An 18,864-nucleotide genomic window follows, 5' to 3' on the forward strand; every position below is an offset into this window, starting at 1 on the left:
ACACCCTACTATGCACAGGACAGACTGACAGACCCACAGGACAGGAGGACAGTGCCTGGGTTGAGAACACAGGTCCTAGGTTTTATTTATAGAAATTGATTGTAAAGTTACTCATAGCACCATCCCCAATGGAAAACCCCTGCCGTAAGTAGAAGGTAAACATCACAATCAACACAATGAAAAGTGAGCGACGCCACCAATTTCCCGACAGCCAGAGCCTGTGCCCACCGGCCACCGTGCGGCTGCTTCCCCTTCTTCACTGCGGAACATGTGCGAGGCTTTGCTGGTACCAGGTGGCCCCGGCGGGGCTGGAGCTATAGGAGGACAGCTGAAAAAGGAAGTGTCTCCTACGTGTCTCCATGATTTAGTTCCTGTCTGTGAGACTGACCGCTGCGGCCCCCACATGCCCATATGGTGGGAACTGACCGCTACGGCCCCCGTCTGCCCGCACATGGGAACAACTGTCCCACACCAGAAACCCCAGGCTTAGTGGCAAGTGCACAAGTGACCAAGTTCCCCACCCTGTGTCCAAACAGAAAAGGTGGCGGCCAGGCTACCCCTGGACGTAACGCCTGTAACTTCCCCCGCAGCTGCCACCACACCCCATTTACCTCCTGGGTGGACTTAGGTCCCTGCAGGTCCGAGTGGGGCTGTCACCCGAGCTGGGACAGAGCAGCTGTCACTCTGCCGGCACAGTGCACTGCTGTTGTGTGGTCACAGCAGACCCAGCTGTCTGTCACTTGGCATGACAAAGTAACTCCCACCCCCACTCCAGTCGGGCTGGAGATATGAGCTGCAAGAGAGAGCCCCTAAGAGCAGCCTGGAAAGCCAGGGCCACAAGAGGCAACTGGACCACGTGGACCAGAAGGGCCTGGATGCACAGCCTAGCGCCCCACACCTGTGCTTTCGGGTTGCTCATCTTCTGTGATCCCCACTTTTCCAATCTGTGAAATGACAATCATCACTGGATGATGAGGATGGAGGGTTTTACGTATCATTGCATGGTGCCTAGCACGTCACTGGCATTCAATTAACAGCAGGCATTATTTCTCTTTTCAAGAATTAAAAAAAGAGAGGCACATGCAATGGCCTCACCTGTTCAAGCAACAGCTGTTCTACTGGAGTGCCAGCTAGCTGCTGCCAGCTTAGCTCATTTACACAAAGGAAAAACCAAAGTGGATTTTCTTATAATTTGACTCTAAAACAAACCAAAGGGTTTCAACACCCAGAGCCTGCTGACCAGATGCCGAGGGCTCCAAAATCTGGCTGAAAGGCAAAGGAAAAGCAAATATTATGGGGGAAGCCGAGGGAACAATGTTTCTGGAAAAGGTAACTAACGTAGCAAGGGCTGGCCTCACTCTGCTGAGCTGGATGCCAGCAATCAGCGAGCATTAGGTAAATATTTGCTGACTTCCTTGCATGAATACTGGCAGTTCTGAAGCCAGGGCCAGGGAGGTAGCAGTCTCAGTGTTGGCGCTGGCAGATCCAGGAAGAAAGTAAAGAAAAACTGAAAGCCGTAAGGAGAAAACAACGCACCAGAGTGGTCCCCAAGGGAGGGGAGAGCCCCCAGGGAAACTTGGATTGTTAATGTCTGGGGGGGTCACAGCTGCAGGAACAGAGAGGGAGGCCCTGGTGGCCATGGGTGGAGACCAAGGGCACTGCTAACCATCCCCCAGCGCATAGCACTAGTCCGCCCCAAATGTCAACAGTCCAAGTTTGAGAATCTGCCCAATACCGCCTGCGAGGACGGACGTGGTCTGCGCCTGCACTGAGGAGCGCAGCAGCCGCTGGCGCAGGCCTCCACGCCGCTCCCGAGATGTGAAACCGACATTTATCCCATAAATGTCATCCATCTGGGTGGCCACGTGTGTCTGGTGGCTCCCACCTTGGACAGCAGGTCTAGAAGAACAGAACCCAAACTGCCATGCACAGGTGCCCGGTAGAAGGGATGCCAGGGGAGTGCAGGCAAGTCCACCACAGCGCATTCATGGTGCCGCAGGGGGTTCCGCAGCAGCCTTTGGCCCTTCTGTCCCAGACGACGCCGCTAGTAAACAAGCAGCCCAGAGTCGGGGAAACAGAAAAGGAACAGGCCTGTGCTTGTACTTGGTTTTTAAAAGGGAAAAATGCTCCCAATCTTGTGGGCGTGCAATGGGCGAAAAGCAAAATTTAAATGGCAGGTGGAGCAGGCGGTTGCCCATAACCTGACCCTGGAATGGGGTGTTATTGTGGCTTTAAAGGCAGAGCCACTCAGCGATATGTGGTCGGTCTTTACACCCACACCTTCCAATGAACCCAGGCACGCAGGGACCGTGGCCTGTGATGCCTTCAGAATGCAGGAGAAGTTCATGCATCCAGACAGCCTCTCTGGACTAAGTTCTATTTATAATTGCAAAAATGAACGGAAATAATGTCACTCAGTAACTACGCCATACAATTATAGAGCAAAGGTAATCCACGTAAATGTTAACAGAAGGCGGGGCTTCAAGTAATTCAAGCCGCTGTATCTTTCCCCTTTTGAATAATGGGACCCACTAATGTCCTACAGCAGGAATGTTTAGTCTCATCTTGGGAAAAGTAACTTGCTGGTGTTGACAAGCGCTGGTATCACTAGGCGCCAATTCCACAGACAACGCCCTTGAACTTCCTGGGAGGACTAGGCAGGGCCCTAGTGTACGGCCTGAGCCAAGCAGGCAGAGGTCTGTCTCAGGTGGGTTGCTATATCGCAACATTTAACGGGGTTCCAGGGCAGAACAGGGGGCTCAGGAAGGACTTATGCAGAGAACGCCTGAACGGCAATCCTCTGGGGCTTCCAGAACTCGGGCTAAGCTTGGCTTCGCTGTGGTGTCACAAGCACAGCTGTTATGTGGACGTCACGCGTGTGATCCCAGATGGGTGACTTCTCAAGTCTGGGGGCCATGCCTCCCTCCACGTCCCCTTTGTATATCTTTGGGGTGACTCTGCTTTGGAGGAGGGCCAGCATTCAGAGTGAAAACTTTATAAAGTGAAAATAAAAGAGCAATCAGCTTATAAAAATGAAGGGCACTGCTAAAGAAAATCAGCCATGGGCCTCCCTGATGGTGCAAGGGGTTAACACGCAGCCTTTGAAGCTCTCCACAGCCTCTGCAGCATGAGTTTGATCCCAGGCCAGGGAGTAATCCATGTGGCACAGCAGACCTCTCCTGTCTTGCCCGCTGCTCCCCTCAGCAGTGTATTTCAGTCAATCTGCCTGTTCTGTTCCCCACTCTGTCTCTGGTGGATCCTCTCACACACACCCCATACCTCTGGCCTATACCCCTGTTCTTGTATGAATAAATCTTTCAAAAAAAGAAAATGAAAAAAGAAAATCAGCCATATCTACTCAAAGAAATATTATGCTGCCATTTAAAATATCATTTACAAAGTACAGAAAAAGCCCTATACTAAAATGCCAAGCGAGAACAAGTAGGAAATAAAAACATGTGCTACAGGGTTACGATTCACGAACAATGCACAGAGACAGGCAGGAAGTAAACAGGATGCTCAGACCTTCTGCTGCTGCGGCAGCCTTTGGGGAGGAGTTATCACCGGTGTTACATCCATCCCTTTTCTCTGACCTCCGGTGTTCTCTAATAGACATGCACTCGTATTACAATTAGAGGAAGGTAAGTGTTATGCTTTTTTACTGTTTCCCTGGCAACGTAAACTTGGCATGTCCATGGAGAGGAGGCGCGTCCCACGCCGATGTGAAGCAGCCACAACTGGACTGGCCATGGTTCCAAAGCTCTCGGACGCCACCACCAAGTCAGTCCTACCTGCTCAACAACTCGTGCACTAGTCTACTCCCGTGAGGATGCGCAATGAAAGGAGACAGAGGACACCAAGCATTGGTGAGGATATGGAGCCACTGGAACTCCACCTGCCGAGGAAGCACAATTTATACAAACGCATTGGGAAATTATCCATTTTCACCAAGCTCCACCTATGCTAGGGCCCAGCAAAGCCACGTAACACATATCCTATCCTGAGAGATGCTCAGAATGTTCCTAGCAGCCTACTCACAAGAACCCAAGCTGGAAACAGCCTCGGCATCCCAAACATCCCCCCAGCAACTACACAGGACAAAGGAATGAACCGACCGTGACCCACTCGCAACCTGGTCCAATCTTGTAGACAGAACACGAAGCAGGAAGGGCCAGGAGGCGGGAGCGCACACCCCAGGCCGCATTTAGAGAAGGTCCAAATGCTCACAAACTGGAACTTGGCTGCTAGAAGTCAGGGTGTGGAGCCCAGCCGGGGAGTGTGGGGGCTTCTGAGGCCCCAGCCTGCTTCTTTATCTGCTGTTGGTTACATGTTTATTCACTTAGTGAAAAGTGGTCTTAGGACCTGTGCGCTCTCCTGAGTGTGTATAGCATGCATGTGCATATCTGCATATTTTAAAAATCAATTTACTTAGGAAAAAGCCCTGCACGGTGAGACAAGTGGTCTTGTCTGTTCAGTACCTGGTCCTATGATGGATTTCTGTACTATGATGGATTTGGACACAATGTGTGGTTCCGTGTATGAGCACCTGTGCATCTGGGGGTGGGAAGTAGAAAGGGGGCATGCTCCAGTTTGAATTTTCATCTGGACTTTTATGGGAACGAACCACACACAAGCTAAAAAGCACTCAGATCCAAATGATCTCCTTTTACAAGGTGAGTACAGACATTTTGGACCTTTCTCCCATTTATATGAAGTCTCACACAGAAGGGTGAGGAAGATAATAAGAGCCAATATTTTAAGATCATTTGAAGTTTCTAGAGTTTTCCTCTCAGTCACAGCATTTCTGTAAATTATCCGCCTTCCCCAGGAATCACAGAACACACACCACCCAATCACAGAAACTTGGAACAAACCCCCCTTCCGGCCCCTCAATAACAATCACCTCCATGAACACGACAGAAAATGCAAATTGCAAAACACAATCTGCTGTACAAATTCAAATTAAAAGGCGTCATTTTAAAAACTGAAATTAGTGTGTCATTCAAAACCAAAACTGTTCTAAAGGGGGAAACATCATCCGCTCTTGGGTTTCCTTCTCCAAAGTAGGACTTTCAGGAGGATTAAATGGGATGATCGACATAAAACCTTTAGAACAGTGTTGGGTAGCTACTGAGCCCAAAATAGGGGTTAGCAACTATTACAGTTCTCACCAAATTAATCTAGCACAATCCAGGTGGCAAGAATTCACAAACAACCACACAAAGCACAGCCAGGCAATGTGACTGCTATAAACTCTTTAAGCAAAAGGAAACATCTGGAAATGCCGCTGCCCAGCAAACTGTATGGTACCTGTTTGAGGTTACCCAGTTACCCTGGGAGAGCATGAGGCAGGGAAGAGGGTGTGCAGGGGTAGAGGGAGGGAGGGAGCTCAGCTCTGGTCCACATGACTTTGCAAGAAGCTTCCAGAGAGGTCTCCAGGCTGGACTGTCTAAAGAAAGTTGCTAAAGAACTCATCTGTTTAAAAATAAAGGTTTATTAATAATACCAAGAGATACCACAACTGCCAAAATCACGAATGAGATGCTTCCTGGATTAGCCAACTCAGACTGATGGCTTAAGTCACAGAAATTTATTTTCTCACAATTCTGGAGGCTGAAAGTCCAAGACCAAGGTATGGGCAAGTCTGGTTTCTTCTGAGCTCTCTCTTCACCCTATACATGGCCACCTTCTTGCTGTGTTCCCACACAACCCCCCCCCCACACCCCACCCCCCTTCACCAAGGATCTCTGTGGTTCTAATCTCATAAACAAGCAAGCAGAAGGGATCAGGGCCACCCTAAGGGCCTCGCTTTAACTGTCTTCTCCTTAAAGGTCCTGTTTCCAAATACAGTGGAATAGTGAGGTGCTAGGTACTGGCAGGGTAGGGGGGATGAATTTGAATTTGAGAAGGGCCTACCTCAGCCCTATAAGCTCTCAAATGTTCTCCTGCACCAGCCCCTGGCTTCCTTAGTTACTAAATCAGAAACTGAACTCATGGTAGAGCACAACAGTGCAAACAGGAATTTCTTGTCCAACAGGTTTTTCTACCTTTTTTTTTTTTTAAGATGACAGGATGGGGGTGCCTTAAAAGGACAATAAGAGATATGGGCTCCCACCGTGTATATTCATTCCATTAGCCCAGTGCTGCTCTGCTTGTCCCACCCCCTCCCCACCCCCAAGGCTGGTGTAGTTAAGACAGATGCCACATGATATTGAGTGCAGACTTGCTCATTCCCTCACTTTAACTTCTTGAGAACACGCCTCCCGGAACAGGGCAGAAAGGAGATTTGAAAGTCTTACTGTGTAGCTTCTTTAGCAGCTTCACATCGTTTTTTATTTGCGGTATGGAACATAATGCATGCCATGTTCCAAACTTCAGGCAACCTTCTTATCTTTCACAGTACAGTTACTGTGTCAATGCCAACACTGGGCTGGTTTTACTAATTCTGGTAGTGTTAGGGGGAAAAGGCTGTCCCAAAGCTAATTCCATATAGGCTTTGTGGACTCCACCCCCACCCCAGGTCAAAGCCAAAGACACTGGGAACTCCAAATCCCATCCCCACCAAAGGGAAGGTGGCTGGGACCTGAGGGTGGGGTTAAGCAGCCAGGTGGATACAAAAGGCAGACACGTGGGCTTTGGAGGATCCCCCATTTTTGGCTCTCCGCCAGCTCGCAGGTCTGGCCAGCTCTGAGAGTGACTTTGGGTTTCCAGGTCGTCGGATCGGGTAGGACGCATTAAAGACTTTATTTCCCTATTTTCTCCCTGAGTTGTACATTTTCCTTATTTCTTTTTCTCTTGTAAATAAACCTTTTATTAACCCTTTTGTGTGTGTCTGTAGTAGAGTATTCATAAGTCCCTTTAAAGCGCGCGGGTGAGGACCCACAGCCAGGAACCCGTTTAATATCGGGGTTGCTCTATAACAGCTGGATCAGAAAAATGGTATGAGTTCGGGATCCATATCAACAGCTGAGAAACTTTTCTTCAGATCCAAGATGACTGATGAGAAATTGGGCACTATAGTTTCTGCCAGGTTTAAGACAGAATTTTGACCTGTAGACTAATATATGAAAACACGATTAAAATTAACTAGGAAAGAATATACATGTTAACAAGAGCATAAGGGAAATAAACTTGATAGACCATAACAATGTCCAATCTAAATTGGGCTCAACATTCTATGGACTTTCATCAAATTGTGATTTGCAACTGTAACAGGGTGGTCCCCAGGAAAGGGGGAGGTTCCCTGCCCCACCCAAGGGAGAGTGGAGCTGAGCAGGGAGAGAAGCTGCAGAGGAGACTGAGGAAGGAAGCAGGATGGAGCCAGGAGACCTGGAGGAGGCGCATGGAGCCTAGAGACATGTGAAGAAACTGCCTTGTCTTTTGGTCATGGACTGGGTGACACAGATGTGGGTGAGACCCGTGGGGAGGTGACCATGGCAGCTTTTATCTTGATGTTGATTTTTGCTCTTTTCCTTCCGGGCTTGTCTGGTTGTTTCTGACCCTTTTCTGTGGGTCCCCACTGGAAGGTGCTTTAGACTTGGGGCAGGCTTTGGGGCCTTGCTCTGGGCCGATCCCATTTGGATGGAGTTTTGCCCACGAGGGGACGGGTCACTTTGGGTGCTTCATTTAGAAACTAGACTCTTTGCCTTACCTGTGTTGTTTCCTAGTTTTATTAAAGATCCTTCCCATTAAAGTCTCCTATGTTTTGTGTTGATGCGGCGGATGGCAGAACCCATTTAGAACACGCAGGTTTGCAGGGTTTTGGGCTGCCCCCTCCCTGTCCTATAACACAACGGGTTTACGATCTCTGTTATTGTCTTGTGACACACTTGTAGAAGACATGGACTAACAAGAAACATGGCCTCTCCCCACACAGATTACAGGGACCCAGCAGTGAATGGGATCCTATTCCTCCTGAGTCACAACTGGCCTTTAACACAGTGTTACAGACACATTCCATGAAGCGGAGGTGCCATCTGCCCTACTCCCACTTACAAGCAGTCACGATGGACTACAAGTCCCGGTGTGCCACGGGCCAGACTTCCTGAGCCGGGAGCTCCTGGGAACTAGAGCCAAACTGTACAACTGGAAGGCAGGCAGGCCTGGTGCTCTTTATCTTTTGCTTTTCTGCTTTCAACTTGCACCCGGGGCCTTAAAGGAGACCTGTAGAGGCACTCGGAAGAGAAATGTGGGTGAGGGACACGCAGGGAGGACCACCATGGCAGCTATTATCTTGATTTGTATTTTTGTATCTCTCCTTCTGTACCAGACGTGCCTGGCCCCTTCTGTCCCTCTCCTGTGGTTCCCTGCCAGAAGGTGCCTTAGACTTGTGGCAAGAGTTCATGGCTCAGCAGTCCTGCTTTGGCTGAGCCTGTCTGGCTGGGCATTTGCCCACAAGGGGATGGGTAATTCGGGGGAGGGTTATTGGGAAACTCTTATTAGGAGTATCCTCTCTCCTCTCTTATACCCACTAATTCTATTAAAGATCTTTCACACTAACACTTGGCTTCCTTTATCTTTAGGCAGGACCCAGTCTCAGGGCATGTACCCCTTCAGTTTGGGGTCTCTGGGTGCACTTTATGCTAACAAGACTTATGCACATCTAGAAGTGCCTTGGAATGGAACCTCTACGTAATCTGTGTTTTCCTATAATCTACAGCCGCGAGCTGCCACTTCTTCTCTTTGCATCTTACTTTGCCATCTGTGAAATGAGAGAGTTAGACTGGCTGCCAAAAGGCACTCTAGACCTACAATTCTGAGCCCACTTTTTCATTGTCGGCTTTGTAATTTTTCCTTCATTTTTTTAAAACAAATCAAAAACACATCTTTCAGCTGTGTCCCTCTTAGTTTACTGCTTTCTGCCATGAGGCTGCCAGTTTTTCCAACTCCTTAGCCCAGAGGGATTTCTTAGTTTTTTCTGTCGAGTCTAGGATATATTAAATATTATGAGACACTAGATTTTTATTTTCCCCACCACCTTACCTTGAGCCTTTTTGGTGCATTCTTTTTACCATGGATTCGGTGCAGTTTTCTCACTCTTGTGCTATGTTACCAACCTCACTGTTTCCAATGGCCACAAACACAGGGCTGAAGTGCCAGCTCTGCGCAAACAGTGGGAAGGCTGACGTGAGGTGCAGGGGGAACACACCAGACCTGCTCCTTCAGGCACAAGTGGTCGTGCTGCTGGTCCATGGGGTCAGGGTTAATGAATTGACCTCGTGTTATCAAACACGGTGTCTTTAAGCTGAAACTTCCTGCACTGATATGCTGACACAACTGTCATAACCAGGGACTCTCAGAAACCTAACCCTGCATTTTCCCAGAAGCAATGCTTTGGTCAGGCATTATGATGGCGATGCATTCTGAGAAAGGCGTAGGGGGGCAATTTCATCATCATGGTGCAAACATGGCAGAATACACTACACCCCTGGGCTGTGCAGCACCACCTACTGGAAACATCATGTTGCTGTTCACTCAACCTAAAACCATTAAGCAAAGGTGACTGCATGCCCTCATTCAGCGCTGCTGCCAGCTTTACAGAATGTAACTGCTGTGAACAACAGATCTCAACCCGACAATAGACCTAGCACCTCCTCCATCACGTCAAAGAAAAGGTGCTCTGACCTCACAAAGTGAAAGTGACAGCTTCAATGCAAAGTCACACCTTCCCATTGAGTACGCGTTCCTGGGTGAGAGCACTTCACTTCCGTTGGTTTTCTTCCAGTAAACAGTGCAATCCATACCCCTGACAGACCCTGGGCCTGCTGGGGCACCTGCACACAGTCTGAGGGCCTCCCCGTCTAAATAACCCCCCTCCCCCGGCCCCCATCACATAGACTTAGCCACTGGAAGTATGAGATGGCATCCAGCAGAGCTGAGTCCTTAGGAGTCATTATCCAGCCAGAACTCTTACTTGACTAGACTCCCTACAAAGTTCTAGAAAGGAAGAGATAATGTTGTCCAGGGCAGAGTCTGCAGGAGGCTCAGCTGCACCCTCCAGATTGGGGAACAGCTTCTGCCTCTCCAAGTGTGGCACCGCCGCTCTGCACAGCACTGCCCATCACACAGCCACTCTCCATACCCATTCCACAGAAGAGGAAACTGAGGCACAGCCTGGCATTAAATAAGTAGTAAAATGGCTAGCTCGGTACAATAACCTAAGTCTGTGTGACCCTGGAATCCAAACCCTTAACCACAAAGCAACCAAGCCAGCAACCCATCCTGAGTACTTAAAAACTACACTTTACAATATTCTTGACTTTTTTTCTTACAGCAGTTTTCAAAAGGCAATATATCTTTAACAAGGGTCACGCCCGAATTCTCTGTCCAGCAGTCACTTGGCAAAGAATAAGTCATTGTTACTAGAGAGAAAAACAAACAGAAAAGCCCTTGTGGAGACAGAACAGGAACAAACGCCTCGCAGCTGCCCACCCTGCTGCGCCCAAACCCCCCCTGGCTTCTCACTGGAGTCAGACTCACCTGAATTCTAATTAGCTTCTGCCCCTCATTCTTACCCTCAACTAATTGCTTAACCTTTTTGAGCTTCTGGTCCCTTATCAGGAAAACAATGGGGGAAAAGAAAAACCCTAGTGATATCAAAGGGCCATTGTACAGCAGGAGCAAACACTAGCTCGGAGAAGAAAAGCTGCCGATCCGAAGCAAGTCAGTCCTTCTCCTTGGTGGCCACCCACCCCCAGCGCAAAGCAAGCGTGAGCACCAGGAAGCCTCACTGCACCTGGCAGGTGGCTTCTGTGCTGCCCACAGTCTCCCTGGGGGCAAAGCCTAGTTGGGGAATCCGGGCCCAGCTCTGCAGGATGCACCCATGTGCCCGAGCGACCCCTCGGCGTGGTAACAAGCAACAGAGAAGTCATTATCCGGTCCAGCGGCATCGCTCCCACCTCAGAAGCCTTACCTTCCTCACACCTGTGGCCCCTTTATCGTGTCAGGTGACACAGGTCTGGGGGTTACAACCTGGACATCTCTCGGGGCACGGGGCCTCCCCTCACCCGCCCTCCGCACCCCACAGCCATACCTCTGGAGCAATCCAGAGTTCATGTTATTTCTTTTTCATTAAATGCTCGACCTCTTGCTTTCATAGATCTTGTCATAAACAATCCACCATAAAGGTCTTCACCCAAATGTGGGTCTTGTACTCAAAGATGAAAATGAACTAACCCATAAGTCCAAACTAAGCTAAGTGGAGGCCCCTCAGTGCAGGGAAAGAGAAAAGCGGGTGAGGACCCCAATGTCTCCTCTCTGCCTGTGGTCCCCTGCCCCTGGCACCCCAACCCCACCGTCAGGCGTGCTAGTCAGACACTTATCACCACCCACCAGGGAAGGCCTGAGCCAGGGAGGCGCCTGACCACATCAGCAGTGAGCAGGCCCCCCAGACTTCCCCTCCCCGTTCCCAGGAGCAGAGGCTGTTATCCTGGAGACTTCAGATACTCTTTCTCTCAACAAAGATCCGGGCAGGGTTACCGGGAAAATAAGCCCTGGCTAGATGAAGAGGGATGAGAAGTACATGCTAGGCAGAGAACTGCATGTGCAAAGGTCCTGTCTCAGGAGAGGGTCCTGAAGGACATGCGAAGGGGCCAGGGTAGGTGGGAAGGGGAGCGGGCGGGGTCACAGCAATGATGTCCACCAGAACTGCCCACGGCGGTGGAAATGCTGGTCTCTGCACCATCCATTGTGGCAGGCAGGCCAGCTACGGGTCTGGGTGATGAAATGTGCTGAGAAACTAAACTGCCACTATTTTAAATCTGAACGCAAACAGCCCTTCCCCTTGGTGGAGGCCCTCCCTGGCCCATCTGGGTGGTCACAGCAGATGGCAGCATCATGGCATGGGGTGGGGAGGCTGACCCCCTAAGCTATCACTACCACCCTGGGCGGCAGGAGACCGTCCACCAGGGGTTCTTTGATTCCCTGGTCAGAACAGTTGGCCACATGCGCTCTGGCTGCTAGGTGGAGACTCCCCAGAGGATCAACAACGTGGGTGCCAGGAGACAAGTGCGACGGGGCCAGTGATCCCGAGAGTGATGGGTTGGGGCTGTGCTGGAGGCGGTGTGGGCAGATTCTGAAGCACTTCGGGGCCTAAAGTGGGATGTCTGGTCAAAGATATAGTCACACAAGGGGGCAGCAAAGACAGCACCGAGGGTGAACCGTGGGGTCCAAGACTCAGCCACTGAACAGATGGCACCCCTGCGCTGAGCTTGGGGACCAGAGAAGGCAGGCCAGGCATGCACTGCGACAGAGCCGGGAGTCTGGCTCAGGCCAGGTGGCGAGGCAGGGTGAGGAGGAAGTGACACAGTGAGTCATTATCCTGGATTTGATCAGGAAATAGCAAAGAACTCTCTAATATCTATAAATATTAAGTATCTAAAGGCCTCCCCAGTGGCGCAGCGGTTGAGCACTGGGCTGCGAAGCTGCCTGCAGCCTCTGCAGCGCCGGTTCCATCCACGGCCGCCGGGCGAGGGTCCAGCATGGCGCACAGACCTCTCCTGCTGCGCCCACGGCTCCCCTCAGCAGTGTACTTTGTCGGTCTGCCTGTTCTGTTCCCCGCTCTGGCTCTGGTGAATTCTCTCACCCTTCCGTGCTTCTGACTGTACCCAATGCTTGTATAAATAAATAAATGTCTTTGAAAAAAAAATATTAAGTTATCTATAAAACATTTATAAACGTCCCACTCTGGAGAGCCTAAGAGTCAACCCTTGTAATTACACAATTATCATGCTGAGCCCCAGTAAATAATTGGGTGTGCTGAGGGTTCTAGCTACTGAACTTCATATGGGTTACCTCAAACCACCCAATGAGGTATATAATGTTACTGCCACTTGACAGGTGAAAAAACAGACCCAGTGAGGTAAAGGAGTTTTCCCACAGTCACACAGCTAGTAAATGAGAGTCCAGGCCTGAACCCAACTCAAATTCCAAACCCACAAGCTGTGGTGCTTCACCACCGAGGAGAACTCTGAGCTGGAAGCAAAGTGCATTGAGTCAGAGGATGGTTTCCAGCCTGTGGGGCAGCTGCCTGGCTTCCGAAGGAAACCGCTGTAAAGGTTTTCTCAACAGCAGGATGTGGTAACTTTCTCAAGAGAGTAAAGGGCTTTGGGGATTGCGCCAGAGAATTAGCTGCGTGTCTTTACATCAGATGCAGGGAGGTCCCAGCCTTGGATGGATGCACTGCCTCCTGGGATGGCTGGCACCTATGTTGTTGTCTTTTTTAACCCCCAAGTCTCCAACCATCCTACAGTTCAGAGCCACTAGGTAAAATGAGAAGATCAGGTTCAAATCCATCCCCTTACACCATCTGTATGATCTTGAACAAATTCTTTCACATCACTGGATCTTGGTGTTCTCATTTACAAAATGGGGGAATTCGCAATTCTTGTTCTATAAGACTGCCCACATGCGTCTATGCAGGCATCCCTCTTTCCTTTTTTTTCTTAAGATTTACTTATTTATACATACAAGAACTGGGGTACAGGCCAGAAATGGGGGTGGTGGTGAGAGGATTCACCAGAGACAGAGTGGGGAGCAGAACAGGTAGACTGACTGAAATACGCTGCTGAGGGGAGCAGCGGGCGAGTCAGGAGAGGTCTGCCGTGCCATGTGGGTAGCTCCCTGGTCAGGGCTCGAACTTGTGCTGCAGAGGCTGCGGATAGCTTCATAGGTTGCATCTTAACCCCTTGCACCACCAGGGAGGCCCCTTTCTTTCCTTGTTGACCTTTCGTCAATAAACTTGCTGTGTGCTGATGAATAGCAATAAATGTATATATATATATATACACACACACGCACATATATGTGCGTATATATATAAACATATACATGCACACACACCCCCCCAAAAAAGGGAATATTAACTCCCAAAACTCACACAGTTGTTATGAGGCAGCATGGATGGAGCTGGAATGGTAGATACTAAGTGAAATAAGTCAGAAAGAAAAAGGTAAATATTGGGTGGTTTCACTTATATGTGGAATATAGAGAAACCAAACAAAGGGTCAAAGACAAACCCTGAAAGTTGACCTTAGATCTGAGGCATCCAGGAATGGGGGGGGCGGGAGGGGGGAAGAGCACAAGGGAAGATGGTGATGGACTGGGGTGCTTTGGTGGTGGAACTTCGGTGGCCACACCGAAAGGGAGAAATCACATATTGCCAGGTGATACTTTAAAAAAAAATTTTTAAATAATAAAATATAAAGATTCGATTGGATCTTTAACCCCAGGGGTGGACTTGTATACAAAGAGAGTAAATGCCATGAAAAATGTTTGCTGTTACAATTATTTTTCCCAAATATTGTTAAAATTAACGTTATTTATTGTACATATTTTGTAAAAACAGGAAAACACAAGGATGAAAGAATAATCTGGCTACACAGGAAAAAAAAATTATTAAGCAGGGTTGTTTATCTCAAGTGCCCAACAGAGTCTGTCTCCTGGATACTAATTTCCTCCACTCACCCTGCCCCTCATCGCAACTTACAGCTTTTAAGGGAAGAAGCTTCCCCATCTCTCTGCCTCCAAAAGCTTTTCCTCACAGTAACATTCCACTTGGACACAGGGACCCCAAAAACCGAAGGTTGAATACAAGATCAGATCCCCAAATGCCTGCCACATGACTTAAATATGAATCCCTGTCAGTTTAGATAATAAATTAGTTTCAAAGTGGCAAATTCCAAAGGGAGTGTGATCTTCCACCCCAAACAGTATCTTTTTATTTATTTTTTTTTTTAACAGCTCGGCTCCCTCTGGCCCCTGTATGAACAGGGCACCTTTCATCATGATCATTTCACTTTTAGATCATTATTTGCATTGTCGTCTCATGCTCTGAAATCAGAGGTTCCTGACTATGACTGCATATTAAAAAATCTGGGAGGCTCAGAAAAAATAAAAAAAATAAAATAAAAAATTGGAAAAGACCTCCCCCGACCCCCAACCTTCTTTCAAAGGTCTAAAGTGGGGCAGGGATCTAGTCTCTTGGGCGCCCAGGTGATTCCAAGGCACAGCCCAGGTGAGCGGGCACCACCTGTTGGGCCGGGCTAATGTTTAATGCCTGCTTTGCGTTCCCGTCCCCTGGCGAGCCCCTGCGCTTAGTAGGAAATTCATCAGCGTCCGTGGCACAATTCAGCAGCTAGAGGAGCTCAGAGCCTGCTGATCCCATTAACTCCCTTCCACGCTGACCGAGGGCCTGTTCCAGGCCCGGGCGGGAGGAACTGTCATCCCTGAGCGTCGAGGGGTCTGGACTGACCCACGCGCGGACGGCGGCGCACCCCGAGCCGGGGCTCCATTTCCAGGCCCCCCGCGGGGCGCTTCCTCCCGCCTTCGGGCCCCGGGGCCGCTTCCCCGCGAGATCCAGGGAAGACAGGACAAAGACCCCACAAAATGGCAGCTGCCATGCTTTAATTTCACGAGCACCTGGGGAAGCCAACTCGGGGGTCAGCCGCCCCACCCACCCCCGGAACCCACCCCCGACGCGGCGACCCGCGGCCACGGGGACCGCCCGCGAGGCCGGGGCGCCGGGGCCAGGGCGGGGGGACCCGCAGCCCCGCCTCGTTTGGGGGGGGGCCCTCGGCGGGCGTCAGCCTCACCTGTGCGGCCCGCGAGAGGCGCCGTCCCAGCCCCCGGCCCCCCCGGAGCTGCCGGCGGGTCTGGGCGCGGCCGGGGGATCTGCAGGGCCGGCTCCCCGCAGCCTCGCGCCCCCACCCCCCGCGCGCCCGTCGCCGCCGACCAGGCCACAGTCCTCGGAGCCCCGGCAGGTCACCCCGCCGCTCCCGGAGCGGGGGCGCGGGGCGCAGCCCGCCCTTCCCCGGGGGAGACACCCACGGGCCGCCCGGGTCTGCGGCTCCGGGCAGGGCCCAGCGAGGGGGCGGCTCCCGGCTGCGGGGCGGGGGCTCCGATCGGGGGCGCGGGGGCGCCCCAGGGGGCCGGCAGGAGCCCCTCCCGCGCTCCCGCGGGGCCGGCCGGCGTCCACGGGGCCGGGAGGGGGCGCCGACGCGGGGCCCCGCGGCCGGTCTGCGGCGAGCCCGGGCCCCACCCGCGCGCCGGGCGCATCCGGGCCGCGAGGACCGGCCGGTGCCGGCCAGACCGGAACCGCCGCCGGGAGCGCCGGGAACAATAAAGCGCCGGCAGCGCAGGGGCGCGCGTCCACCCCGCGCCGGCCCGCAGCGCCGCCCGGCTTCGGGCTCCAAGGAGGGGGCGGGGGGGGGCGAGGCGGCGGGAACCGGGGCCCCAAGGGCCGGCGCGGGGGCAGAGCAGAGCGAGACCCCGGCCCAACCAGCCCGCCCGCCCGGCCCGCAGGTTCATGGCGCCGGCGCCGCCCGCCCCCGAGCTGTCAGCCCGCGCCCCGCGCCCCGCGCCCCGCGCCCGCCTCCCCCGGGCCCCGCGCCCGGCGCGCGCGGACAAAGGCGGGCGCCCCGCCCGGGCCGCGATCCCGGCCACGTACCCGGCGCGGGGCCTGCTGTCCATCCGCTTCTTCTGGCGCACCGGCTGCAGCGGGATGTTGTCCGTCATGTCGCCGGCGCCGCCCGCCTTGGCCGCCGCGCCCCCCGCGCCGCCTGGGCCGCCGCCCGGCCCGGCCTCCGCGCCGCCGCCCGCCGGCGCCGCGCCGCCCCGGGGGAGGAGGCGACGGCAGCGAGCCGGCCGGGTCCGCAGCGAGGGGGCGAGCTCGCGAGCGCCGGGCCACGCGCGGAGCCGCCCGCGCGGCCCGACCGACGGACACGGGCGCACCATGGGCCCGAGCTCCGCGCCGCGCCCGCTCGCCCCGCGCCTGGCACGGGGGCGGCCGCAGAGTCCGCGTCCTCGCCGCCGCCGCCGCAGTGGGCCCGCCCCCAGCCCGCGCCGCGCGCCCCCCACGCGCGCCCACCGGCCACGCGCCCCCCGCCCACGCCCCGCCGTGCGCGCGCGCGCCCGGCCGCGCCCCCGCCCCCCGGCGTGCCCCGGCGCGCTCGAGCGCCCCGCGCCCCTCCGCTCCCGGGCCCGCTGGCACCCGCGGGCACACTCACGCGCTCACACTCACACACACGACCTTCCACGCCTTCTCACCCGCGCCTCCAACACCCGCCGCGCACAGCCACGCGCGCACCTGCACACGCAGCCCGCCAGCACCCACCGTTCACAGCCACACACACCGGCCACGGTCACCCCAGCACCCGCCGCTCACAGCCACACACACCGGCCACGGTCACCCCAGCACCCGCCGCTCACAGCCACACACACCGGCCACGGTCACCTCAGCACCCGCCACTCACAAATGCACGTGCGCCCCGCCACGCGCAGCCCCCATTGGGCGCCCTCATCCACCCACCCTGGACCTCGGGCCTCACGCAAGGTGACAGGGAGTCACAGTCCCGCAGGACACACTCCTGCCTGCTCTGCTCTCCAGGCTCCTTCACCAACGCCCCCCAACCCCATCGCTAACGCTCCACCCAGTCCCGGGGGTCGCACACAGCCTCAACACCTTCCTTCGCACACCGGACCCTCCAGGCCCTACACAGGAGCCCTCTCGGTCACTCACACATTCCACCCACGCAGTCACAGTCACGCACACACTGACCCCTTCACTCGTTCCTCAACCCTCCAGCACAGCAGCTAGAATGTACTGACTTTCCTAGAACCTGAAAAATGCGAAAAGAGAAAAATATGCAAAGTGAAGAGAGGCAGAGGGAGGGGGCTGGAGCTAGGTCTCTGCAGCTGGAGCCGACTTTAAAGTAGTTACACACCTGATGTATGTCCCGGTGCGGGATGATGACAGGCCACAGAGTAAGAAATGCTGGGCCTTCAAACCAAAGGCTCAGGGGCCTTCCTCACACGCTGAGAACAGGAAATCAACCCTACGGAGATGCTGGTTTCCACCCATTCAATGCTAAATGATCACAAAGTTAATGACTTAGAGTCATTTCCTCTTGGGCAGGAGCGTGGTGAGGCCCCGTTTTCATGTCTACCTATCAGATTTTCACTACATACACCCTTTGAATTCTGCTTGCAGGAGTGTGTCATGCAGACACACTCACCCATGTGCAGACACCTCAGAATTTTGTGTAGTAGCAAAGAGTAGAAACAACCTAAGTGTCCATCCACAGGGGACTAAGGACAGAGAGGGCAGCGGACGACGCAGGGTCCTCTGACCTGACCCCGAGAGAGACTTGGCTCAGAGGAGCCTCAGCCGAGTTGTCCAAATGTACAGAGGCTGGGGCCTCCCTGGTGGCGCAAGGTGTTAAAACGCAACCTATGAAGCTGTCCACAGCCTCTGCAGCACAAATTCCATCCCCGGCCAGGGAGCAACCCACATGGCACAGCAGACCTCTCCTGACTCACCCTCTGCTCCCCTCAGCAGTGTACTTTGGTCAATCTGCCTGTTCTGTTCCCCACTCTGTCTCTGGTGAATCCTCTACACACACACACACACACACACACACACACACACACACACACACACACCCCTCTGGCCTGTACCCAAGTTCTAGTATGCATAAATAAATAAATCTTTTTTTTTTAATTTTTTTTTTTTATAGAGGCATGTTTTCTTTCTTTCTTTCTTTCTTTCTTTCTTTGTTTATACATGCACTGGGCACAGTCAGAAGCGCGGGAGGGTGAGAGAATTCACCAGAGCCAGAGCGGGGAGCAGAGCAGGCAGAAGGACCGAAGGACACTGCTGAGGGGAGCAGCGGGCGGCAGGAGAGGTCTGCGCGCCATGTGGGACCCTCCTCTGGTGGCCGGAGAGCAGCTGGGGATCGAACCGGCGCCGCAGAGGCCGCGGGCAGCTTTGCAACCCAGCGCTCAACCGCTGCGCCACCGGGGAGGCCCCATAAATAAATAAATCTTAAAAAAAAAAACCCACAAAAACAAATGTGCAGAGACTGTGGC

General features: G+C 53.2%; 1 protein-coding gene across 2 annotated transcripts in view; it reads right to left on the reverse strand.

The window, feature by feature from the left end:
• The window catches only part of ATP9A (ATPase phospholipid transporting 9A (putative)), an 82,544-nt gene extending 64,791 nt beyond the window's left edge, over positions 1-17,753 (reverse strand). The window contains exon 1 of one of the 2 annotated variants that reach the window (XM_037500548.2): positions 17,721-17,753. Coding sequence is in view for 1 of the 2 variants with exons in the window: in XM_037500532.1 (XP_037356429.1) it covers positions 16,445-16,512 (68 nt within the window). In the remaining variant the exon portion in view is untranslated. Of the gene's footprint in view, positions 1-16,444; positions 16,539-17,720 lie in introns of those variants that run through there. The other variant, XM_037500532.1, reaches the window with a different exon arrangement.
• Positions 17,754-18,864: the final 1,111 nt, after the last annotated feature.

The sequence above is a fragment of the Talpa occidentalis genome, unplaced genomic scaffold (genome assembly GCF_014898055.3).
Source record: "Talpa occidentalis isolate TD23 unplaced genomic scaffold, MPIMG_talOcc4v2.1 talOcc4.10, whole genome shotgun sequence".
Classification (NCBI taxonomy): domain Eukaryota; kingdom Metazoa; phylum Chordata; class Mammalia; order Eulipotyphla; family Talpidae; genus Talpa; species Talpa occidentalis.